Source organism: Molothrus ater, chromosome 23 (genome assembly GCF_012460135.2).
Source record: "Molothrus ater isolate BHLD 08-10-18 breed brown headed cowbird chromosome 23, BPBGC_Mater_1.1, whole genome shotgun sequence".
In the NCBI taxonomy this organism is placed as follows: domain Eukaryota; kingdom Metazoa; phylum Chordata; class Aves; order Passeriformes; family Icteridae; genus Molothrus; species Molothrus ater.
Genome location: NC_050500.2, coordinates 7,786,929 through 7,812,069, shown reverse-complemented (window position 1 = coordinate 7,812,069; position 25,141 = coordinate 7,786,929). Strand labels below are relative to the sequence as shown.

The 25,141-nt window shown below is 47.7% G+C and overlaps 1 protein-coding gene and 1 long non-coding RNA gene across 2 annotated transcripts in view; both read left to right on the top strand.

Moving 5' to 3' along the window:
* Positions 1 to 4,998: 4,998 nt before the first annotated feature.
* Positions 4,999 to 13,305, top strand: LOC118694882 (uncharacterized). The gene is made up of 3 exons (XR_004981488.2): positions 4,999 to 5,316; positions 10,842 to 11,025; positions 11,120 to 13,305. It is a non-coding gene; the product is annotated as an uncharacterized LOC118694882 (long non-coding RNA).
* A 300-nt stretch (positions 13,306 to 13,605) lies between these two features.
* The window catches only part of ZBTB40 (zinc finger and BTB domain containing 40), a 33,863-nt gene continuing 22,327 nt past the window's right edge, over positions 13,606 to 25,141 (top strand). The window contains 9 exon segments of the mRNA XM_036396496.1: positions 13,606 to 13,612; positions 13,925 to 14,139; positions 14,141 to 14,297; positions 14,300 to 14,462; positions 14,464 to 14,684; positions 15,283 to 15,416; positions 21,703 to 21,925; positions 22,446 to 22,541; positions 22,544 to 22,587. Of these exon segments, the coding sequence (XP_036252389.1) occupies positions 13,606 to 13,612; positions 13,925 to 14,139; positions 14,141 to 14,297; positions 14,300 to 14,462; positions 14,464 to 14,684; positions 15,283 to 15,416; positions 21,703 to 21,925; positions 22,446 to 22,541; positions 22,544 to 22,587 (1,260 nt within the window).

The window sequence follows — 25,141 nt, the reverse complement described above, 5'->3', positions numbered from 1 at the left end:
CTTGGTAACTCCAAGTGTGTCCTCTGGGACAACTCAAAGGGGTCTAGCATGGTGTTCCGCTCCATTAGCAATTCCTTTATGCCAGCACATGTAAATAATTATTCTGGCACAGGCTCCCAGCAGAGAGCTGTATGAAACCCTTCAGAGCCAGTGCAGCCCTGACCCCCAGCACAGCCTGTGCTGCTGCCTTTCATGGAGACTGGCACCAGGAGAGAGGAGATTTGTGTTCACAAATGGACAGGCGGCATGTCCTTGTATCAACAGTGCTTTTGAAAATCAAACCTTCTGTGCAGGTGAAGTATAATTCCATGTGATCAAACTCTCTGCTTCCCCTCAAGAACTCATTGTGCAGCCCAGCCTTTTCCCTGAGATCTGACCCTCATGAGAGAAAGCTTAGGGTTAAAAAGATGGGAGAAATATGTATGGAAAAAAAAGAAGATAAAAGAAGTCCACGACTTGATATTTTCTGTGAAAGGTTTTGCTACAAACCCCTGAGAAGTCACAAAACTGATGTGCCTCTGCATGGTACATCACGAAACAAATCTTTCACCCCAGGAATCTGCCTCTTTCCAAACTCCAACAGTGCCCTCAAGTGCTCAAAGGAGAAGCCGCAAGCCAGGGATGGAGCTTGCTACCACCGACGCAGAGGAGACTAATGAACGTGGAGGGGAGAGATGTGGTTGCATGACCTCAAGTGTGGCTCACTGCTGTCCCTGCCTGAGCTACGGTGAAATGTCTGTGTCTTTTCCTACTTCTTTTCCTCGAATGGGTAGATCTGTGCTGATAGCCCATCTGTCACCAAGAGATGCTCCAAGAGCATGAGAAACAGATTTAATGTCTGTGTTGCCTGGAAAAGATGCACATGTCACAAGCTTGTGGAAATAGCAGAGTTTGAATTTGGCCACTGGAGTGATCCCACCCAGCCAGACCTTCTGGACCAATTCCTTCAGAAGACATGACCTCTAGAGAGGAGAGGAAGGCATCTCAGTGTCCCAGCTCCAGAGGGGAGGTTTGGTTTCACCCCATCCGACTCCCTGCCGTGAGCTTTCAAGCTGTGTGGAGGGTGTTTTGGCAGAGCTATGCAGGGCTGTTCTCACTTCTTCAGTGAGTTGGGTGTCTCAGCAAGAGGGGCTCTTTCAAGGAACAGGAGATAAGGTCTGTTTGGATCTGTGGGACTTCTGCCTGTGAGAAAGGTAGCTGGAGACATGGTACATGGTCACCTGCATTCCTTTGTGGGACACACACGTGATTCCTGGCAGGATGCTGAACTCAAAACCAGCTCACCTTGCTCAGATCTTTCCCTGCGGGTTCCTTGGAGAGTCACCTGGTAGAGCTCTATCGTGCAGCCCTACACTTTGGGGAAAGGAAGCACTCAATGGTACAGGTCCACTCACCAGGACTTGCTGTACAAGAACTAAGATGTTTTCAAGGGACAACTGAATGTTACTGTGCTGGGAATTGACAAAGCTACACTGGGAACCTCTTCAGGTCCCCTGCTTCCTCACCCTTTTTCATATTTGGGGAGACTTCTGGATCATGGCATAAGTTTGATTTACATGGCATGGACACAAATCCCATTGAGTTAAGCAGCAGAGGGCACAGAAACAGGGAGATGCAGACAGGAACTTCGGAGTCTGTTTCTGTCCCTGTAGCCAGAGTGTCATGGTGCCTCTGACCACCTTACCCCAGTCTTTGGAGAAAAGTCTGTGTGGCTTCTGAGAAGGCATGTGTGTTCTCTTCCATTGCTGCTCATCATGCCACTGTCCTGCACCCTCACACATCACCATCCATCCCCTCCAAGGTAGAAAACCACAGGTGCTCTTCCAGCAGACTGCTGTCATCCCATTAGGCCCCTGTGAATCACAGACATCAACCAACAAACACCAATTTCAGTTCCAGAGCTGGTTTGAGCAAAGAGCCACCTCTTTATGACCTTTTGCTGCATTGCCTTGATCTGAGCAGGGACTCTCATCTTTTCTCTAATTTGAGCAGCAAGCTGTTCCCACACATGCCTGCTCCAGGTGCTTGTAGGAAGTAGTATCACAATGCCAGACAGGCAGGCTCACAAACCTCTAGTGAAAACCTCACCCATTTCAGTGCCAGAGCTGCAAGTTGCTTGCATAAGAAACAATTCTCAAGGTATCAGAGACATCAGGACTCTGACATCAAGGATGGCCTTGCAGGAAAAGTTTTCCTTCTGCAGAGAAAGCACCTACTGCAACACAGAGTTCCTGATCTGCTGTGGCTCAGTGTGCCTCAGACAGCATGAGACGGCCCTGCAGCAAGTGTAGATCTGACAGTGATGCGGATGCTGCTTCTAGTGTAGCAGCCACTGCTCTTCATCTCATCAATACTCTTTGGCAAATGCCAGCCTCTCCCCCAGCAGCCTGGAGCAAGTCATTCTCACAGCTGGGGTGTCATCTCCATGTCAGCTGCTTTCAGCAGCCATAGAGCAAGAGCCACTGGTGGCTTCTCAAGCTATCACTTTGCTGGTGATATCACTGGTGACTTCAAGGTATCACCTTGCTTTGATCACCAGCCTGGGGATAAAAAAAAACAGATCTGGGTCCAGATCTCTCACAGGGATCTCTTCAATACATAGAATAGGAGCACTCAGGAGAAAACTCGTGGAGCAGCAATTGACAGCTGTAGTAAAGACAACTCAGTGCAGGAGACTGGCAAAGGACCATAATCTGAGCAGGTCCTCATGAACCTCTCTCCACACCTCCACAAGAAAACAGCCTGCCCTGCTTTTGTTGCATTCACCAAAAGTGACCTTGAAACCTGCTGCTGTGATGTCATTTCTATTGTAACAGCAGAATAGCTGCCATGCCACTCTCGGCTGACAGGCTCACCAAGAGGCATTTCCCTGGAAGAGCATAGAGGCCCCAGAGCAGAACAGGTCTCATCATGAAATTGTGGGTTTCTAATTAATACCCATTTGTCTGCAAGCTGGCCTGCTTCACTACATGCCAGCCTCGGGATTTCATCTTCTTCCCTGAGGACAGGGCTTGGCAATTGCCAGGACCCACAGTCCTAGGCCCTACTGCCTGCCTGCTGCTGGTCACAAGGTCACACACAGACCAGGATATCACTCTTCACACCTCTGCATACTTATCTTGCAATTAACTCTTATTTATGCAAATGAGTCCATTCATTTGCTCTCCTCTGCAATCTATCAATAGATAGAGCAGATAACGCCCTTTCAGGCCTGGGAATGTGAATGGAAACTACCTTGCTTCTCCATGGACTGCCTGGTGAGATAGCATGGGTTTTTTTTTTTTATTTTTCACATAAATTTCAGCCAAAATCTTTCTGCTTCTCCAATGACACGAGTCAGATAAAACTTCCCGAGAGCTCTGTTAGAGCTGAGGAGACAGGGACCAGCAGCTTTCAGGTGTGCAACCATACAGAGAGCAGAGAATGCCTGCTCGACTTTAGCACGTGGGAGAGGGAGTCTCTCTGAGCCGGCCAGGGCACGGTCCCCATGCAGTTGTGGCTTAGTAAGGCCACCGGGGACACTCGGCGACCTTTGCTGCACTGGCTCCTGGTAGCAAAGCCAGTCCCACTCACTGGGGCCATCTGGAAGCTCTCAGAGCTGCTGAAAAAAATGCCGTCGGAGGCCCTTTGTGAGTCACGGGCTGGGTCAGGTTACCGACAGAGGGACAGGGAACAGAAACACAGCAGGTCTCCGGGAGGAGCAAGAAGCTCTCCTGCAACGGCAGAAATACAGATAGGGGTCTCAGAGAGGAACAAGGAGTACCTCTGTCATGGCAGAAATACAGATAGGGGTCTCGGGGAGGAACAAGGAGCACCCCTGCTATGGCAGAAATATAGACTGGGGTCTTGGGAAGGAAAAAGGAGGATCCCTGCTATGACAGAAATATGGATCAGGGTCTTGTCACCCCTGCCCCAAGAGCAGGATGCCGGCACATGGGCTATGAGAACAGCCTGGTCCTACCCTGCATCCTGTTGCACACAGACTGACACATGGCTGACAGGCACAAAACATGGGCAAGCATTCAACATCGGGGAGCTTCTTAGCTATCTGCATATCCTAGGGGCAGCCACACATGCCAGGGTCCCTGCCTGTGACACACACACCCTTCAGCACCCCAATTCTAGACCTGCTGCCCCAGGTGACCCTGGTGCCTCAGGTGTCCTCCCCAGCACACCATGGTGAGATGCTGCCAGGAAGGTACAGGGAGCTGTGCCTGCAACATGCAGAGGGAGCCAAAGGCTGGAAACTGGGCAAGCAGGTAATAAAGCAGCAGATCAGGACCAACAGCCAGGGCTGTGTCCACCTTCCCGATGTCCTACAGCCAGCACCCCAAAGTACACCCAGAGTATGGGCTGGAAGGTCCAGCACTGCCCAAGCATTCCCTTGGCCCAGGCCAAGGGCAGGTGACCCTGAGGTAGACATGTCTCCTGCCACCACAGCCCCACACGCCCCTCACTGCTGGCTGCTTGCCCACAGCCTGCACTCGGCCACGACTACCACCTCCCTCAGGGAATGAACCTCCGTTCTAACACAGGAAGGTGATGTTTTATTACAGAATCACATGCTTCAGAGAACGAGTCCAACCTATGATCTAACACCGCCTTGTCAACTAGACCATGACACTAAACACGATGTCCAGTGTTTCCTTAAATAGCTCCAGAAACAGCGACTCCACCACCTCCTTGGGCAGCCCCTTCCAGAGTCCGACGGCGGCAGAGTCGTGCGGGCACGAGGTGGGGGTGGACAGCAGTCACCTTAGCCAGTGGGTCCCTCAGGGCTGCCCGGGGACGGGGGGCAGTGTTACCGGGTTAAAGAGCTCCCAAAACACAGACACAACGTCTAGTTCAGAAAGGAGACATCATTTAATCTGCACATGGTGTAAGGTGGAGTTTCCACAAATCACGTACACCAAGGGGTGAAAAGCCGTATCTTTTATGCAGTAACATTCAGACGAACCTGCCTATCTAACATATATTCTCCGCCTACCTAATGCATATTTAATTTCGGTGATGTGACCTTACGCAGTGCTCGAAACAAAGAGTTATATTCTTCATTAAGCAACTTCTGTTGTAGAAGCTATCTGACTACATCAGTTACGTTTACAAAAGATGAGAAAATTCAGCCAGGGGACATAAAATTCGACTGGAAGACAGCAGGACGGAGGCGGCGAGAGGCGCTGCCGCGGCCCTAAGATGGCGGCGCCGTGAGGGGGGAGCGGGCTGGACAGGGACAGCTGTTGAAGCTTTATTGTTCCCGCTGCCGCCGCCGCCCGCCGTGTCCGCCGCGCCGTGCCCGCCGCGCCGTGCCCAGTAAAGGTAAAACCATGGCGGAGCCGGCCAGGCCCGCTCGGCACCGGGGGGTCGGGGCGGCTTGGCTCCCCCCCTGACGCCGCCTGGCTGTCCCGGCTCCAGCCCCCCCTCGCTACCCCGCCTCGGAGGGGATGGGGCGCTTCGCCTCGTGCCGGGGAGCCGGGGGACGGGACGGGTGGTGGCTCCCCCACCCGGCAGAGAGGGACCAGCCCCTGCGAAGCCTCTCAGGAGGTTGAGGGGAGCCGAAGGATGCCTCTGTCTTCAACCTGGCTGGGTGCGGGGACCCCCACACTCTACCCATGTTAAATCGAAGTCAGCCTTGTAGGAGCTTCTCGAGTGCCCATGAAACGCCGTCCTTCTCATTTTAAACACTGCCCATGTCCCGTCTGCCATCGTTGCCTCGTGGCAGGGGCCTTTCCTTTTGAAACCTACACATAAAAGATGTTTCCTCTGAAATTTTGTCTCTACCAGTGAGCCAAAGCCTGTCTGCTGGGTTCCATTACCCTCCAAAGGTGTTATATTACCTGTGCATTAGGGTTGTGCCCCTGCTTAGGCAGGTGTGACCCTCCAGGAAGTTTTTTAAAGGTGTGCATGGAAGGAGTTTTATCGTGTCCTTTGGTCACAGTAGATTCCTCTCCTTGCTTTGGACCACTGATCACATCTGTTTTTTGAGATTATCCATCAAGACTGACCTGTCAAGAGATAAAGGAACATTTTTTTTTTCACTACACCAAAAAAATGAGGAGTCTCATTTGGTTTCCTCTGTGATCTCCAGCTCAATTGATCTGCTGCAGGGGAGCAGGGAGAAGAGAGCCTCGGGGCTGTCCCTGTCCCCAGGGCAGGTGAGATATTACAGAGAGGTGCTGTGGGGGGTCCTGACCAGGACCCACGTCCTCCATGCAGAGGGAGAAGCTGCAGTGAGGTGAGGCCTGGGGGCAGTTTCCTCTACTGTGCTGGTCAGGAAGGCTGACACACCTGATTTATGGGCTATACATAGCATAAGGCAGAAGGGTTCTGCAGGGTTCTGGTTAAGATATGCCAAGTGCCTTGTGTTGGAAGAGGAATTTGAGTTTACATCCTGGTTCAAAGACAGAATGGTGCAGGAACAACCTCTTGAAATATGGACCAGAACAGAGAGGTCCTTTCCCAGCCTCCGTGCCCTACTTATTCACTCTTGTTTTCTCTCTTTCCACTGTATTGTAACTTCCTGGACATACCACTTAAAGAAGGTGCCCAAAGTGTCCATGTTGTCCCTCAAAAATCAGCTCAGCAGTTATAAAATTATTCCAGGAGATGGAGGAGGCGTGTTGGCTTTGTGGGCAAACCCTACTTGGCTTTCACAATCTTCCTCTGCTGTTTTGGAGCATCTGCACTCATGTTCGAAGAGTTGTTGAAAGTCCTTTTGTCTTAGTGGAGTTTTGGGGCTGAGGAGGTGCCTCTCTTGACAGCCTGATGCAGGAGGTGGCAGTGGTGGAAGTCCAGGTATCTTGATAGACTCAGCTCCCAGTAATCCTGTGTACTTACAAAGAAGTCTGGGGGAATCAGATCCATTTTGGGGTAACCATGCCTGAGAAGTATAATTTTAAAGGCCTTTGCATCAAGGCACCTTAGGGGTGGCAAAGAGCCATGTCAGCCCTTGGCTGTGGGAACAAATGGCTCCTGTACTTCTGCTGATGCAAAATGGGTCACAAAAAACTGGTCAAAAACTTTGTTTTTCTTAATAAGTCACTAAGCAATTGCAACACACCATCATCTGTGATGCAAACCTACCTTACAAAAAGCAGTTCAGATGCCCAGCTTTTGTTTTTTGAGGATGTTAAGGGAACCTGCAAAATATAATTAGCACTTTTGGTGTTCTTGGGCACGGTGATCCATGGCTGAGCAGTGACTGGAGCAAACTGGCTGTTTCTTTGGGTTTGTGCAGGTTTCCCACTGCATGATTTTGCTTGCTTTTTGGGGCAGTTCTTGGTTTGAAGAAAATTTGCCTTTAAGAGTTGTAGAAGAGCTGTTTGTTTTTTGATCTATTGTATTTCTATTCAGAGCATCAGTGCAGACAGCCAAAATGTGTGGGGTTTGAGTGGTATATTCTGCTGCCTTTAGAGACTGGGGAGTGCTGAATTTAGTCAAAGTGTTGCTTATTTTCCTCTGTTACTAGTCTGCACTGATGCTCTGAACTGCATCAAAATAGATTGAAAAACAAATTGGTGTGCCCTGGTTCCCTGTGCTGGATTTCACATTATCCTCTGGGTGAGCTGCCTGCTCTGCCCCTTTGGAGCACCCCAGAGACAAGTAATGACCCCTCAGCCTCTTTCAGCACTTCAGAGGCTGAATTACTTTTTGTGGGAGAGGTAAGAAAATTGAATTGCAGTCCTTGATTTTCTGGCTTTCTAATAACCCTCAGTGTAAGATCATCATCTTGGTAACAAGAAAACAGGAAACTGGTAAACAGCCGCAGAAAGTATTCAGATCGTGATTTAAGTCTGTCTCTGCTCTTAACTCCCCAGAGCTAAAAATAGAACATTGCCCCCTCACTCCGAGGCCACTGTCATGCCCAAGGGACTGCAGGCCTGAGCAACACAAGAGATGTATCCCAGCTTTCTATCCTACTTCGTTCACTGATTTCCGTGAGGATTGTGAAATGAGCCTTTGATTGAGTGCAAATGGGCTGGGATATGGTGAGCTCTTCTCACTGGGCAGGGAGCCTTCCTGGGCTGGCAACCACTCTCCTGCAATGACCACTTCGGATTTTAGCTCCCCAAGCAGAGAGCTGAGTGTGGGGAACAGGAGGGTTGTGGGAGTGCTCCTGTGAGCCCCTCTGATCAGCTCCAACAGAAGTGGCATTAAGTGGGGACAGAAAAGCTGGATACTTTCATTTTGCTTATCTCTTTCTGTCCACTTTTTTCCCTGCCTTCTTAGTTTTAGCTTTTTAGATCTTGCATAGGACTCCCTGTCTTATAGTTTTGCACTGGGTGTGCAGGATGATTTTATATAGCTTAATTATCCATGTGAGCACTGCAGGTTCCCTGTCTCTGCATGGCTGCAGCAGAGCAGTAGGCTGTGGGTCTGTGCCACACAGAACTAGTATGCTTGGACAGCTTCATCATTTGGCAGTGAGGCAATAGGTGTTGGATTTTTAACTTTTTTTTTTTTTTTTTTTAAGCTACAAAAAGCCTACTCCATGTGCATCTCTGGTGAGAATTTCAGGCATGGAATACATCCTCAAGCTAGTCACTGAGATGGATACAGGAAGAGCTTTTGTTATATTACTAATGACAGCAGCTGTGTTGCCCACACCTTGTAAAAGTCCTTAATTATATAGCAAGGGATATACAGAATCCTTTTGCTTAAACTTTAGAGGCATTACAATTCTTTCTGTGCCTTGTGATGGATGTTCTGAAGGTGCGGGTAAAGTGGCAGCAGAAACTGTGAGGGTGGGATGGCGTCATCCGTGCACCTTTGGAGCCCCTGTCTCTGTAGAGTCTGATTGCTAAAGTGCTTGGTCCTAAATTTCAGTTATCTTTTGATGAACCTGGTGATGTGCATGGCTGTTGGATCTAGATGCAAGTAATTATATGAATAATGAGGAGAAGTGATTTAATTTGGGCACACGTTTCAGTTGTGGATAGAATTTCCTCTTTCATTCTTCCTTCAACTTCCCCCAAAAAAGAAAGGTCATTGCTATTGAGAGATCTTTTTCCTGTTCTAATGTAGTTTAAAGAAAACAACATGATAGCCTCAAACTGTGGAGGTGTGGGAGGACAGAAATAAGTGGAAAAAAAAGCATAAAGAGCTGAAACTGCACAGTAGAGGGTGATGTTTTCTGCAGACACGTTCTGGACCTCCAGTACTTCTGTGGTTCAGAAGGAAAAGAGTCATCTTTGCTGAAGTGGGTGTCCTGAGAGCAGTCGCAGATGACAACTGTTGCTTAAGGGTGACAAAGAGATATTTATCAAAAAGTTGTCAAGTAGAGCCTTAGAAATTGTAGGCACTGTTGAAAATTTGGCTTAAATGGATTGATCTTGCAGTTTCATTGGAAGTCAGTGGAAGGAAAACTCCTAAGCCACCTTGGTGCTTCCCCTGGAAAACTGACAGGAATGAGGCTTAAGATGTCCCCTCAAAGGATTCATTTTGCAAGGCCTGTTGTGCAGCTCGATTGGGCAAATGCCCTGTCTCCTTTGTCCCCTTTCTGACTCCAGTGAGTGGTATTTGGAAGAGGGCAGTTCTCATGTGGCTAATGTGTGAGACAACCCAGGAACAGTCTGCTTAAGCCATGTTTTACCTTAAGTTTGAAGTCCCCAGTGGGGCTGACTCCCAAGAGGAGTCAGAGAAGCCGCTCTAAGCTGAAGAAGTGACAATTGGCTTTTTCCTACCAGTGGTGTTGGCAGAGGAAGACAGTGCAGGCTCTGTCAGCACTCATCGCTGCTGAAGTACCAGTTACCTGCTCTCAGAGAGAGATTCCCAGTTCTGCCCAGTTCCCCAGCCAAATCTCCCAAAAGTAATCTAGCGGATGGCTGGGAGACATAGTCACACAAAATTTAACTGTGTGATGGTGGAGGATACTCCCCTTAAAAACCAGTTATCATGACTGAGCTTCTTACTGGAAGAGAGACATTAGTCAAACCCAAGTTACTGAGCCTGGAAATCTGTGAGGCAATGATGGATGAGCAATCAGATTGCTGATGGTGGTCCCCTCTGGCTCTTGGGTCCTCTGAATAGGGTGCAAATGCCTTGGGGCTGGTCTTGGCCAACACCCCTTGTTATAAATGCCTGTTCTCTTTGATGATACTGGATGGTTTGGGTTCCTATAAATAAAGAAATAAAATGTATTTAAACAAATATGTCTGTGCTAATTACTCAGGACACATTTTCCAATACTCCGAGTTGCTGTAATGAAGAAGGGGACATGCTGGTAGGCTGCTTAGAGCTTCACTGTTTTGAGCTCTCATGAGCAAATATGTCTTCTATATTCCTGCCAGGAATAGAGGGAGCAGACGGTGCTGCTGCTTCCTCCAGCTTGCCACGGTGCAAGCAATAAGTTTCATGCAGGAGGCTGTTCATGGCAAAGTGAGCAGACGTCTCTTCCAGGACATCGATTTCTCCTGCTTATCATTTTGTAGGAAGAGCCGTAGCTATTATTATTTAACCAGCAGACTCAGTTTCAACTCAGCTGAAGGACTTCCAGTTGAAATCCTCTGAGGAAGGAGTGGGTGGACTAAAACCGCTATTACATGGAGTCTGGCAAAAGAATCGGGTTTGTCTCTTCTCCCACGACCAGCAGCAACTCTGCTGATGGCAGCTTGGTTCCTTGTGGTTTAAAATGGTGTGGGAGGAGAGCAGAGCCTGCATGTTGGATCGACTGGAAGTACAGGTGGTTGGCCCTGTACATGGGGGAGGGGGTGGATCTGGTACTTGGAAAGATGAGCTGCAGATCAGCCAGCCTTTGATAGTGATGTGCCTGAAGAAGCTCTGGCTTGTTGGGGCCGGGGCAGGAGGGTGGGCTATCAGCCCGCATGGTTTTTTCTGCCTTACAGAGAAGGACTCACCAGCCCTGTGCTCTTGCTTCAGAAGTACTGAGGAGCATAACACCTCTGCATTGAGATGATGTCAAAACCATCTATGATCTTCTCCCGGTGCTGGAAAACAAGTTTCATAGCACTTCATCTTTAAAGCCTGAGGGAGCTCTTGGCTGCACAGGAGAGCCCTCCTGCATTTCTGGTATCTACCAACATTGTTGTTCAGCCTTCTGTAGCTCTGGGATGAGGTGATGTCTCTACTCTCTTCTATTCTTCTATTCTCTGTCTTTCTACAGCCACCAAAAGCAGTGCAATGCAGAAGGACAGCTGGGGTCCTGCCTGCCTGTGGACAGGAAGTCCTGCTTCCCACAAAAGCTGAGCTCCAGAGGAGTTGGTGCCTTCAAGAAGTGAGATGTCAGCTCAGCCTGCACCCAGCATCTGCTTATGATGTGATTTGGTACAAGGTGGGAGATCCTCTGAGCCTGATTTCATGCGAGGCAGAGCTTTGAGATTGGTGTATGTACAGTGGCTGTTAAAGCTCGTACCCTGGTGATAGACTATACTAGTCCTGTTACCTACAAGAAAGCAGGAAGCTGAGTGCAAAGATGTTAAACGTTGAAGATCATGTTATTCGTGTCCATCGAAGGGCTCTTTCTCTAATGCTTATACTGTTCCCTTTTGCCTAACATGCCACTGTTAGGCATCCTAGTGTGTGGACAAGGCAGTAATATCTTTATCTTGTCTATCTTAGATAAAAACTCCAGATGACCCAATGATAAAAATTCTATTAGCAGATGTCCTATCTGTCCTCCCTCCTGCAGTGGGGTGGGGAGGCATAGAGGTTAAAGAGGGGCTCTGGTAGATGGGATTAGGTTTATGGACTTCTCCCAGAAATTACATTTTAGGGGAAAAGACTCATAAATCAATGAGCTGAGACCATGGTGTGCTGAAGGCCCTGGGATGCAAGCAGAGTCCTGTCTCTAATGTTCACATGGCCCTGCTCATCTTACCAGTGATTTGGAGGAGAAAATTAACTGGTCCCAAATCACTTAGTGCTTTGCAGCTTCAAACTAACACCTCAGATTCTCCTCTGTAGTCTGAACAAGTCTTCATGCCCTACTTCCTGTTGCGGCACGTGTCCGACTGCCAGTGACCTCTCTGACCCGGCTAGCAGCGGAGTGGCTGGAGACGGGCTGCAACACGTGGTGGAGGATGTGGGCACCCAACATGGGGCACTGAAGAGTGCTGCCCCCCAGTGAACATGGGGTATTGAGGACAGCTCAGAGAGACTCCCAGTGTGAGGCCCTAGAACACCGTGGGCTTTGGTACTCGGGAGCGAGGTTTCGTGAGGATCAGCAGAGGAGAGAGGGGATGTAACCTTTCAATTTTAAGTCTTGCTTTCGTTTAAAAGCTGCCAAAGAAGACCCTAAAACCATTACATCAACACTTTAAGATCAAAATAATCAACCCCACTCCCCTCTAGAATTTTTCTTAAGTTCAATTGATTTCTTTTGAGATGCATTTATTGTGTTGTTGTTTTGTTACGTGGTCGGGATGCTAAGAGATTATTTTTCATTTCAATAAGGTAATAATTTAAATTTTAGTTTTGATTTTGCAATATTTAACAGACTTCCTTTCCCAGTTTTTGCATTACACCCCCCATGTCCCTGAACCCACTGACCCTGAGAACGGAATGGGAGATGGAATCTGCCATCTCCCCTCCTTTTCTGTCCCCTACCCAGGACAGCATGGCCAGTGCTGTCCTGGGTAGGCAACAGAAAAGGAGGGGAGATTGGCCATTCTACCCTAACCGCTTTCCGTCAGCCCTCAACCCTACCCCCACTTTCCTATTATATTTAATTGGCAGTTCCTGATTTTTGTTATAATTCATGTTGCCGAGATTGCTGTTATTTCCTGTTTAGTTATGTGGGTGACCCTCGGAGTTAGGCCAGTTGACCCATTTGTTTATTTATTTAACTTATGAACCCACCTGTTTAGTTGTAAACTTTATTCAATGTATTTTTGTTCTCAAGTTTAGTTAACTGGATTATAAAGTCCATTAAGTAGAGTGTCATTTTTGTTAAAATAAGACTGTTATACTTTTTATTTTAAATGAAAGAGGAGGGAAGAGTTGTGCAAGTTTGTCCTGGAAGGGATGGGCTAGGGACTGGCCACGCAGCCACACCCCACCATGAGCCCTCAAGAAATAAGAAGCCACAACTGATGACATTCAAGCAGCTTATGGTGAGGAGAAAAGGACTTGCAAAGGACTCTGAGACCAGTTGGGAGTGGCCATGCAGATCAACAGCCCATGATTGGCCAGAAGGCTTCTAGAACATTCTGAGAGACTACATTCTATGAGAGACTATATATATGCATGTTGGCCTCACTTCGATGTCTTCTGAAGTAGCCTCTTTATGTTTTGTTTTGCACCCATGTTTACGCCCTTTTATTTATTTAATAAATATCTTCAGTTTTGGCATTTCAGCTGTACCTGTCCCTTCTTTGTTGCTGTGCCACTTGACCACACCATCGTCGAGCTCCTGAGACCAGAGGGTTTCCCCATGTGCCCCGCAGATCCCTGGCGGTGCTGTTGCTGACCCGTCTCCAGCCGCTCCACTGCTAGCTGGGTCAGAAAACACTGGCGGTCTGACACGCACCGCAACAGCTTCCCTGCCTGCCCTTTCAGAAACCAGCTGCTGAATTCAGCATCAGCTCCAGCCCCTGGCTGCAGGCACAGCCTGGCACTGCAGTGCCTGATCTGATGGGCACTCACACCTCCATGAGATGTATGGCACATCAGGGAGGCTCTACTCCTTTTTTATAGCTCCTGGGACTCAGTACTCAGTCCATATCTGCTCATTTAGGTTTGAACACTATCTAGACTCTTCAGGTGTCAGAGTAAGTTGCTGAATTTGAGGAGTGTGAGTTCAGAATGAGGATCTTGCTGTAACCAAAGAATTGAAGCATCGTAAACTACTAAAACGTGCAAACTGAAAAGTCATTTTCTTACTCTTTCTTTCTGTCTTGTAGAGAGAAATGCTACCGGGATCCATTTCCTTTTCATTATTTGAGCTTTGTAAAAGCAGTGTGAGACCAAGGCAAGAGGAGGCCAGTAGGAGCTTCCCAGTTACGGCTGGAGTTGCTGCCCTGGTTGTACACTCTCTGCAAGGAGCAGTCCTTCTGTGACTGCACCATCTTCATTGGGAATGTGCATTTTAGAATGCACAAGGTGGTTTTGGCTCCTGCCAGCCTGCCAAAACCACCTTGTGCATTCTAAAATAAATCCGTGTTGGACAGCACAGACACCATCTCCAATTGATGCTTCTGTGGTAACACCTTAGGAGTTTCCACTCTTACTTGAGATTATGTACAATGGCAAACTCCCACTGAGGAAACACAATTTCACCAAAGTAATCTCTGTGGCAGATAGTCTGCAGATGTTTGATGTGGCTGTTAGTTGCAAAAACCTCCTCAGGATCTCATAAGTTGTTCTGCTCAGGACCAAGTAGTAAAAGGAATCTTCAGCCAGGAAGCAGATTCATCTGGAAACCAAGCTGAAGCTAATTACCTGCCCCAGTCTGAAAGACCTGATGAAGAAAGAACATTTATTATCCTCATTCAGAGAGTTTCTTCTTTACCCTGTAGAAGCAGAAATGGAAGCAGGTGTTTCTCCTCCTGGCTAGGAACTTACCGTGAATCATACCTGGGTTCATCAGGACACAATGTCAAGTGAGTGCAGGTCCCTCCAGGAGGATTCAGGCTCTGGCCCTGACCAGCCTGCCCATGCTGAGTGGAGTGGCTGTATGGAAGAGGAGCTTGCTGAGCTGCCAGAGGGGAAAAGGCGATCAAGGGATTTAGGTGAGATGTCATGGGTCTGGACACACCATTACCTCTTATTTGCAACACGTTGGCTCACATTTGCCTGTTTTGGGGTAATTTTTACTCTCTGTTTAATCTTTTTAGTTTGTCCTGGGTTGGGAGAAACCACAGTGTATCCTCCTGTTCTGCAGAGATTTTCTTCCTTTGGCTTTTGTAGTTGCTTCATGCTCATTGCTTTGCCAGAGCTGTAGTGAGCAAAACTTTTATTGGCCGGGCATGTGATTGCCACGCAGTGGGATCTGTGTTACTGCAGGACATAGGGCTGATTAGACAATCTGTCTAACAGCAAGTGAACAGAGTTGCTTGCTAATGCTACCTTATCCTTTAAACTCCTATTCAGGATGGGAGGAAAACAGAGGCTGTACTGGGTTTAAAATAAATGTTCCATTTATAACTGGTGTTAAATAAACTGTTGGTTTTCCCTCCAGGCTGTGTCATGTCTTCAGAAGGGATTTATAAGTCACAGTTTTCCTTTTATAGCCAATGTGCTGGTTACAAACTGATGCCTTTCAATCACATCATGCTTTCTGCGAATCCATTCAATTAGCAAATAACTAACCTTGTTTCTCTTGCACAGCAGCAGAGAGCAAAAGCTATAAAATGGATTTCTTTGTTTGATCTGAAAATGTTTTCTCTGAGACTCTTTCTGATGCCCAGGCTATGCTGAAAAGACTCAAAGAGTGGAGAGAAATTGATGCCTCTCAAAAGGAGGTAGGTGTGTTTACGTCCATAAATCATGAAAGTTTTTTCTTCACCCTGCGAAGGGCTGTAATATTTTGTGCCTTGTTTAGGAAATTGTTTCATGGGAAACTGCTGCCTGGTTGTTTGAAGGGCAACATGTGCTCACCTGAGAGAAGCGTCTGTAAATGCAGGTTGCTCAGGCATGCAGGTAAAGAAGTATGTCCTGCCCTGAAGACATCCTTGTGTTGTAGGAGAGCTCCAGCACAGATTTCTCTTCTCCTGTTTTTGGCATTTGCTTCAGGAATTGTATCAACTTGTAAATGGCTGACATATGAGATCCTAAAATAGATATCCTGAGCCGTCGACACTGTCTTGCTGTGAAGCATCTGCTGCTCTCTGTACGGCAGAGCTGCTGAGGGAGGAGTGGGACAGGGTGTGACAGGGGGAGCTGGGAGCTGCCCCGTGCTGCTTCTCCTGCCAGTGTGCTGATTTAGGAGCAGTCAGAGTTGGTAAACTATGCTTGATTCCTGTTGGAGGGGTTAACTGAGCTGGACGTATGCTGAGTGGTTCTCTGGGCTCTGAGCTGTGGTAGCCAGATGCCACTCATTGTCCCAGCTCGAGGGCAACACAGAAGCCGAATGTGATGTCTGATGTCTGTACTGGTGTGACAGTGGAGCAGGAGGACACAGAGCTTGTGAATGATTGTGGTGAGTCTAGGTGGGCACTCGTGCTGGCTGCACACTGCTGTGCAGTGGCAGGGTCTGCAGAAAAGCTGTAGCCAGTGTAGAGCAAGGATGGGACTGTGCTTGCTGTTCTCAGCCCAGCCATTTCTGGTAGAGCATTTTTCTACCAAGCTGCGTGAACTGTCCTGCATGCCTTTCTGAAGGGGAAAAAGTATTACTGTTTCACTTTACCATGGTTCCCTGGTTATTCAACCTTTGGAGCAGTGCTGTTCTGTAGGCTGGGGGTTGCCATGCTCTCTAAGTTCTCATGTGGTTGCTGGCTGGAAGCTGTCTGGATTAAAGTCCCTCCAGTAGCAGTGTGTGATCACAGGACATGATATGTTTTTACGATTGTGGCATTCTGCTTATAAAAGCCCAAGACCACATCTTTATTAGAAAAAAAACCCTCAAACTTGTGACAGCAGGGAGGAGAATTCCCTTGAGTTGGGGAGTGCAGGATTGTTTTCTGCTGAGCCCTTAAATGTTCATGAAGGGAAGCTCGTGTTCCCTAAGCAGCTGGTTCTCCTGATGTTGTGGAATATAACATATTAGGGGTTTTAGGAGAGAGGTGCGGGTCCTAATCCATATTTGTAGTAGCAAGCACAGCCCAGCTGGGCAGACAAGCACCTCCGAGTGCCTTCTCAGAGAAGGATTAGATTTTTGTATGTTTGTTTTTCACCATGATCAGATAAGTGTGTCAGGTTTAGGGTTTTACCTGTTGTGCACTTTTACGAATGGAGCTGCACTGGGGTGGGTGCTGTGCAGTGTGGATCGGTGCTGCCAGAAGGGATCTGGCAGCTTCATGCCCCCATGCCAGCCGGCCCTGTCCCTGTTCCTGCCTCCCCTTACTGCTGGTGGCTGGGCAGAGCTGTGCTGGCGGAGTGCCCAGGCAGGTGTGCTGCAGCATCAGCACTGCACAACAGCCCTGTTTGCTATTGCTTTGCCGTCGCTGCCGTTTCGTGTTCCTTCACCACTTCAGACCCATTAGGGAAGGTTTACAGATCCATTCCTGGCCTTTTGTGCTCCCAAATGAGCTGTTACAGCAGGAGCCAAGGGAGAGGTTGTGGAGCTCAGAGCCAGTTTGGGTGTCTGACCGCAGAGTGGTAGCTGGACAATTTTTCTGCAGCTATAAATAAGTGCTGAATAAATGAAAAATGGATTTTCTTTAAGGCTTCCTGAAAAATCACTTTTCAACTGTGACAAGCATGAAGTGTCAGCCCCAGGGCAGTGGAAGAACAGGCTGCAGCCTGTTATAAGCAAGGGCTCAGCCAGACCTGTCCCTCTCCAAGCTCCCCTCTGGGACCAGCAGGACCTGTGGACCTTAGCACTGAGTCTGTTTTCAGCACACAGAGCAGCTTTTCCCCACAAGAGCCTGGTGTTTCCTTTGGGGGGAACCACAGCAGTGTATTTTTAAAGTCATGCTTGAAGTGCAAGTTCAGCTCCAAAGAGCTGAACTGGGATGTGTAACTCGGGCTGAGGTTGTGCCAGTGGTAGATGTCAGTGGATTTTTCTTCTCTCATTTTCCCCCCCTTCCCTTTCTTTGTATTCTTTTGCTAGTCATTTGTTTGAAGTCTGAGTGCCTTGGGGCAAGTAAAAGCGTGTCTTCTGTGTAAAAGTCATTCTTGCTGGGTGTGCTTGCCCTCCTGCAGGGGAGATCTCCCATTCAGCGGGAGTATTCTCTCGGGAGCCTTTTGGAAGCAGCTGATCTCTAGGAAAGCACCAGTCATTTTGGGAGGTAAAGCCTGGGCAGCATAGAAGTTTAGGGGAGTTTTGTCAGACTGCCTATTGGCACCAAGGCTGTCCTGGTGTTCAGGCTCCTGTGGTTTTAGTGGAATTTGGCCTTGGATGCCTCTCTATTTATTTTCCTTTGCTGGTGAACTCATCCCTGCATGGTATCTTGTTCTGTGCAGCACTCTGTTCCTGCCTATTTCCTCCTACCTCCTTTGGTTGTGAGGTTTTTCCCCAACAAAGTTTGTGGTGTGGGGCTGGCTTTTGTGAGAACTGTTGCTTCTCTCTGAGTTTGATATTCTGTTCTGCTCCCCAGACTGAAAAATGCAGATGAATTGCTTTTCAGTTTAGGGAGATGTGATTTTTGGGGTTGATTCTGTTTTTTACTTTCTCTGTATATTTCACATAAACTATTCCTATCTAATTTGGTTTTGGCTTGGATGAAACCTGCTTGGAAACGAGAACAAGACTGAAATTGCAGTAATTTAGGGAAGCGTAGAAGAGCTTTGCTGATGTCAAGTCTTATCTTCCTGTGCTCTCTTAGAGAAACTCAATTCAAATTATTGCACAGCTCATTTGTTCCCTCTACTACCAGGTTTAGATGAAGAGGGGGAGCGTTGATTCTCCCAGGTAGAATAAATGTCACTGTGTTTGTGGTTCATTTCCATTGCCTGTGGGCCTGTCCAGTCATTGTCGCCCTTCATTTGCAGATGCAGAGATTTCTGGATGAGGCAGAAGAAAGAAGTTTCCTGTTACCTTCTGCATCCTGATTAGGGGAGAGAGCTTGTGAGGATTTGGTGGTTTTTTTCATGGTGGCAGAGCTAGAGAACTTTTTTTCCTCTGTTCTGGTATATTTTTGTAGAAGTTTGGGCTGAGTTTTTGTTCTTGTTGTGTGGATCAAGCAGGGGGTCAGTGTTTTCCACAGAGCCTTCCTGGGATCTCCCTCATGAGTCATTTACAGATGCAGGCTTGAAAAAAAATCCCTTTAGGTTTCTGAAGGAAAAACATGAACATAGTTTTTCTCTGATTATTGTATGCACAATACAATAGTTGATTGATGGTTGACTGACTTAATGGTGGGGTCATAGCCAGGGGGCTTCTCTGAGGGTGAGGTGTGTGGAGCCAGTCCTGAGGCTGTCCACGCTACTGACCCTGTGAGCAGCAGCAGCCTATGGAACAGTGCTGCTCAGCTTCCAAAGGTTGGATAACCATGGAGCCACAGAAGAACCAGCAGTGAAACAGTCCCTAACCCTGCAGATTTCCAATCACTTTTTTATATTTTCATCACCACCTGTACATCAAAACCCAAAGCAGTGTGCATTTACAGAGGACTGATGATTATGGCTATGGAAGTTTCCCCACAGTGCCTGACGTCCTGCAGTGTACCTGAGTGTCCCTCAGGTCTGAAGGGAGTCAGCTTTTTCTGCCACCCTGAGCTGGTGCTTCTCAGTCTGTCTCTGATCTAGGCAGATCCCTACCCACCATCCTCTGGATGCTTGCATTCACTCTAAAGCTGATGTTTGAAGGAGATCACTCAGAAATAGTCAATAAAGCGGCTTTTTGCTGGGATGTGCTCTCATGGTGGGAGCAGGAGCATGGATAAGGCATGAAAAGCCATAACCGTGCTCACCCACCTGCAGAGAAGAATTAATGGCCACCTGGGCTAATGACTGTGCTGCATGCCCTCCCTCTCTCCTCACATCCCTCTTTAGTCTCAGTTATGGGCCACTGCACATTGCTCAGGGGAGGTGTACATTATTTGCACATGTGGTTGAGATCTCTGGAAAAACAAGGAAGATGTGGAGATGCTATGGAGACAGGGGACCTATCTCCTAGATCCTTAACCTGCAGAGGTTAACCTGTTCAGAGCTTGCCATGGGGCTGCTGTGGACATGGGCATGTTTGAGATAAGCTGGGAAGGCTGTTCCATGGTGTGTGATGTGTTCCATGGTGCTGAGGTGGGAGTGTTTTGGCCACCAGAACTGATATTCTCAATGGGGACCAAACCTCTGGAGTGCCATGGAATCTGTTTGGTGGCTCAGCTCTGACCACGCTTAAGCCAGGTCTTGGTGATGCATTTTCCTGGTGCAGAAGGCAGTCTCTTCCTCCCAAGTGGAAGCTGGGTGTTTGCTAATTTGTGCCAACTTGGCCATGAAGAGTTTTGCAGTGTCCCAGGCAGTGAAAGCCTGGTGGATCAGGCTGTAATGTGGAAGCACATTACAGACTAAGTGGAAGCTGGGATTCCTGCTGGTATCAGTATTTCTCCATTTTTTCCCAGGATCTTTGGGAATTGTTAGTGTTTCGATGTAAGTCTGAAGTATACTGTGTGCTCTTTCACAACAATGCTAAAAGGCTGTTGTTCCCACTGAGCAACTTGTCTAAGGAAATGTCTTCTGGAAAGAGCCTATAAACAGCAGAATATTTCAGTTACTGAAAACTCATTTCTATTAACCAAATCCATGTGCTGAGGAAGGGATGTTACCTGGGGCTCGGGGTAGCAATGCTGTGCTGATTTTAATTAAAAATCCCTAAAATTGAAAAATATATTGCAACAATGCAAGTTACTTTTCATCCATATTAGTGCAAACATGGATTTGGCAGGATATTAACATCTTTAAGGTGGTGAGAGTGGAGATACTTTGTGTTTTACATGCTCATTTTGATCTGGAAGGGGCCAGGCACGCAAACCTGGAGAACAAACATGATCTGGTTATCAAGTCTGATTACAAATTAATGTTGCATTTAAAAAATACCTTTACGTTTGTTCTTCAGCACATCTGTGTTTTCTTTACACCAGAGCCCTTCACGTCCACACTCTCTGTTTGGCAGGCAGGCAAGCTGCTGTGAGTGGGAAGACCTGGGACTGCTGCAGTTTCCCCTCTGCGGAGTCGTTGCAATAGGTCATTGCACAGCCACACTGCCCTAATGTATGACCATTTACACCTGCTAGGAAAAGCCAGCCCACCGGCCCTGGTGCAGCCACAAGCAGTTGCATACAGGCTTTTTATCATCAGAATAAAAATGACAATGACAGCAGAAAATGGCCATTCTCCCTGGAGCTGAGCTGAACTTCCCATTTCAAAGGTACCTTTATCGAATCCCTGGAGTCTCCAATAAAGGCTGCCTGCTCTGAAAGGCTGGCATCTCTCCTGGAGAGTTGGGGAGCATGAGTCTTCAGGGGCAATATTTACAGCATTAAAGGACTCTGGGGAAATGGGAGTAAGAGTTCCAGCTTATTTCTTTGCCTTTTATTTCCATAGCTGTACAAGCATGTCTGCCTCTGATTGCTGTTTCAGGTCACTGAAGTAGATTTTGGAGCTCTGGGTTTGATTGCCAGGTATGCTGAGAGCCCAGAGCACTCAGAGTTTATGTGCCTCCTCTCCAGAGTTTTCTCTAGGAGACAGAATTCCATTGTGGTTGAGAATGGAGATTCCTGAAAGTTCCGCTTGAAATGGTCTCTGCTTTCTGTGCAAGTGATCCCTTCTTGTTCTGCAGTGAGATCCAGTATCTCTTGTCCTAGCTTTGCCTTCCAAAGTAGCAGTGTTAAATTCATGCTTTATCAGGTCTTTTTCACTTAGCGGTCTTTGGCTAGTTGGACATGAAGAAACATTTGGTGCTGGAACCAGCTCCAGTTCATGGGATTTGCTATATGGATAAGGGCTGGCAGCAGGGCTTGTTGCCCTGCTTCCAAGGGCGAGTGGCCACAGGCCAGAGTTTGCATTCAGTGGTATGTGTGTGTGGTTATTTTTTTGTTCTGTTTAATTTTTTGTCCCCTGACCTAAATGCCAGGGTTCAGCCTGTTGTGTCTGTCTGTATAGGGCAGTTGACTGCTCTCTAAATCTTCCTGCATTTCTGTTCTGCTGTAGGGTCTGGCTGCTCTGGCCAAGGCAGAGGATCATTCAGTGTTCAGGAAGCTGCTGGGCAAAGTTAAGGATGCTCACACCCAGGATAGTGACACTTGGGATGCTCAGCCCCTGGACACTCAGACCCTTGTGTCTTTTCTGAAGCTGTTTCAAGACACAAATCCTGAGCTGAGGGTGGCTTTGCTGGAGAGGGAACAGGGCAGTGGAGAAGCCCCACAGTAAGCAGGTAGGAAATTGGGTGCAGGTAACACCCAAGCAGGTAGGAAATTGTGAAAGTGTGGAGGTAACATTACAGAGAAACCCTGTATCTGGATGTGAGAGGTTTATTATGTGCTGGCCAAGATCCTGGAGCATTTCTGCCTGTAGCAGGAGGTGTAGCTGCGCAGGGCTCTCCCCACTGCTGCCTGGAGGGCTGGATTAATGGCTGGCAGCCAGTGTGAGTACAGCTGAGGCTTGGGGTTGAAACTTCTTTTTACTCGAGTTTGACACAAAACAATGGCCTTGCAAACCTGGTGTTAAACTTCCAGCTTGCTTTATGGCTTTGTGCTCTGTTAGATAAATGAGACATTTTCCTTTAACAGAGTTTAAAGAGAATAGTAAAGTGATTTTCCTCTGCTGCTTGTGCTTGGGATGAGCTTTGCTATTCACTTAGATCTTTCAGAAAGTCTCCCTTGCTTCAGGAACCTGTCAGTTTCTTCAGACAGACTTATTTCTTCTCTTGTGTTTCTGAATCTTTTTCCCCCCAGAGAGCATAGCTGATGAAGAGATGCTGACCGCTCGCTCGCTGTGCTGCAAGGAGGAGCTGATCTGGAGCGTGATGCAGCTGAGCCCCATCAGAGAGTTTTGGAGACAGTAGAAGAGGGATTCCTGACTGCCTCAGAGAAGCGGGTAAAAAAATCTGAAATAGGCAAACTGTGTGGACAGGATGGGCTGTGTGTGTCTTCAAGGTAGCATCATACACATAGTTCACCAGATGATGGGCAAGCCTCACCTGGCCCTTCTCCCTGCCTTCTGCACAGCATCGACTGCACGTGTGTGGTCTCAGGTCCTTCTGTGCTGGACTGTGGGAATAGTGAAAACTGAGCAGTGAAGGCAACCTGGAGACCAGGATCAGTGTCAGACTACCCCTGCAAGGGGAGCCTGGGCCAGAGGAGGTACCTAGTACTCCTCATACGCTGAAAAAGCCTTTTTGGGAGCAAGGACAAGGTTCTATAGGGGAGTTTGAACAGAACCACTAACCACCTCTCTGCTACCTGCTTGTCAGTTCCTGGTCATCAGCTTCCCTTTCGGCTGTCTCCCAGCTTTCTGTCATTTTTGCAACTCTTACCACACAGTTGCCTGTAACATCTACTAGAGCATCTACTAAATAATTTGGTTTTATTTCTTATGTGTTGCAGGCAGCAGTTGGTGGGGAGGACTGTTGCTTTCCTTTTCTGTAAGCAACTGCACTCTGTATGCTGATTTGCAGAAGTCATAAAGGACAAAACGCTGTTTATAACCTGCTTTCCTTTGTCTTTGAGGGGAGCTAGCTGTACCCTGTGCAGCTGGAAATTACAGGGTGCCCTCACAAGCTGTGATCAGGATGCAGCTTGACCTCCTGTCCTAGTTTGTCACATCACTGAGCTCCCCTGACACAGGATTATAGTAAGTGGAAAGTTTTGCTCAGTGGCACGAATGATCTCTGCTTTCTGTCTGAGTAAGCCTGACCAGAGCCACAACAGGTGGGCCTGAGAACTTCTGCCCAGCTCATAAGCCCCTCAGTTAAGGTCTCATGGTCCCTCACCACATCCAGCATGGAGAATCCCTGAGAACAGGCACAGATTGGAATAGGGTACCTAAAGAGGTATTGCCAACAGAGGCATCTGTCCTATCTTTGTGGGCTGGGGTATGACTTATGTGTTGCAGGCAGCAGTTCGTGTGACTGCTGGTGTGACTGGTGTCTGATGAATTTTTGCCTCTGAAAGCACAGATGAGTCTGGAATGGAGATGTTAGAAGAGAGAGCAGGGTGTAAGTATAGCAAAGGAGTTGGCATCTGCTGGGGACATTGTGGCTGTCAGCAGAGACCCATGTTGGGGGCCTGGAGCTGAAGCTTCATCGGCAGTGGGGAGATTAGGATCTTCATTTATGCCTGTTCCTGTTGCAGTGCAGCCTTTCTTTTAAAGGCTTCACTTTTTCCCTGCTCACTTCTCTTTGTCTTCACAGAATTAGATGGTTAAAATTCAGCAATTCTTTTTCTCCCTTCACATTGAAAAAACCAAACACAACACCCCAATAGTAAACCAAAACCATTCTGCAATCATAATTCTGCTTCTTGGGAACAGGATACAGCCTGTAACTGCATCATCATGTACTGCCGAGCTCCTGCTTCATTTGGTGGAGGAGCAGTGTTTCTTTTCATTCTCACCAGTCACTGTCTGCTCCGTTTGCTACAAAGCCCCCAAACCCTGCTTCGAATATGAAATCCTGCTCCTCTCAATGGGATCCCTTCATGCTCTTGTTTCAGCCCACAGTTTCCATCAAATCACAGATCTGTTTGGGGAGCACTCCAGTGAGGCTGTGGGCAGAGCTCTGTCCTACTGCAGCACAAGAAAACAAGACAGAAATTGCCAAGCGTAGACTGACCTTGGGGGGTTTATTTGTTTAATTCCACTCCTTCTTCCCCAGACAAGTGGGAAAGTGTTTAATTATTCCAGAAGTTAAACTGATAAAAATAATGGGTCCATGGCATGTACGTGGGTGTAATCCCCAGTGTCTCAGGTGTAGGACTGGGAAAGCAAACCTGGAACTAACAGCCATCTCTGAAGGTTTTGTCTTATCTGGTTCATCCAGTGTTGCACTGGAGATCTGGGCTGGCAGGGATGGGGTCTAGTTCTCCAGAGGTTCATAAAGATGAGGCTTTCCTTTTTCTTCTCACTATCACTGTGTCATTAGCTACACACTTATTCAGCAAGACAAGTAGAGTTTCTCACAGAACAGCCTTTTTTCATGGCAACAGGGTTCTTTCTGTACCTGGTCCGAGCTGTGCAATGGAGCAAGTTTGATTTTCTTTGCTGGAAAACCAGTACATGATATTTTGTGAAGCATCATTGTAAATCTCTGTTTTTTCTGGATAACTTTTGAATATAGCCTTTCTCTTTTTTGAGTGCTTAATTTCTGTGGCTTTTTTTGTGTTTCTGTAATTGGGAAGGGACAGAGGATTTGGATACAAGTTATCACTTAAGAGAAATGAAGCGGATACAGAGTGGGTAACTTCTCCTGCATGGTGCACCACACCGCTTAGTTTGTTTCAGAGTTCCGTGATCATTCCACAATACAGCACTGAACCCAGAAAATCAGAGTAGGGAGTAGAAACATCAGCTTTTTCCTTCTGTTTAGGCTCTCTTTTAGAAGGCACCTGGGTATTCTGAGCTATGTGGTTTCTCTCCCTTTTGACTCCAGTGC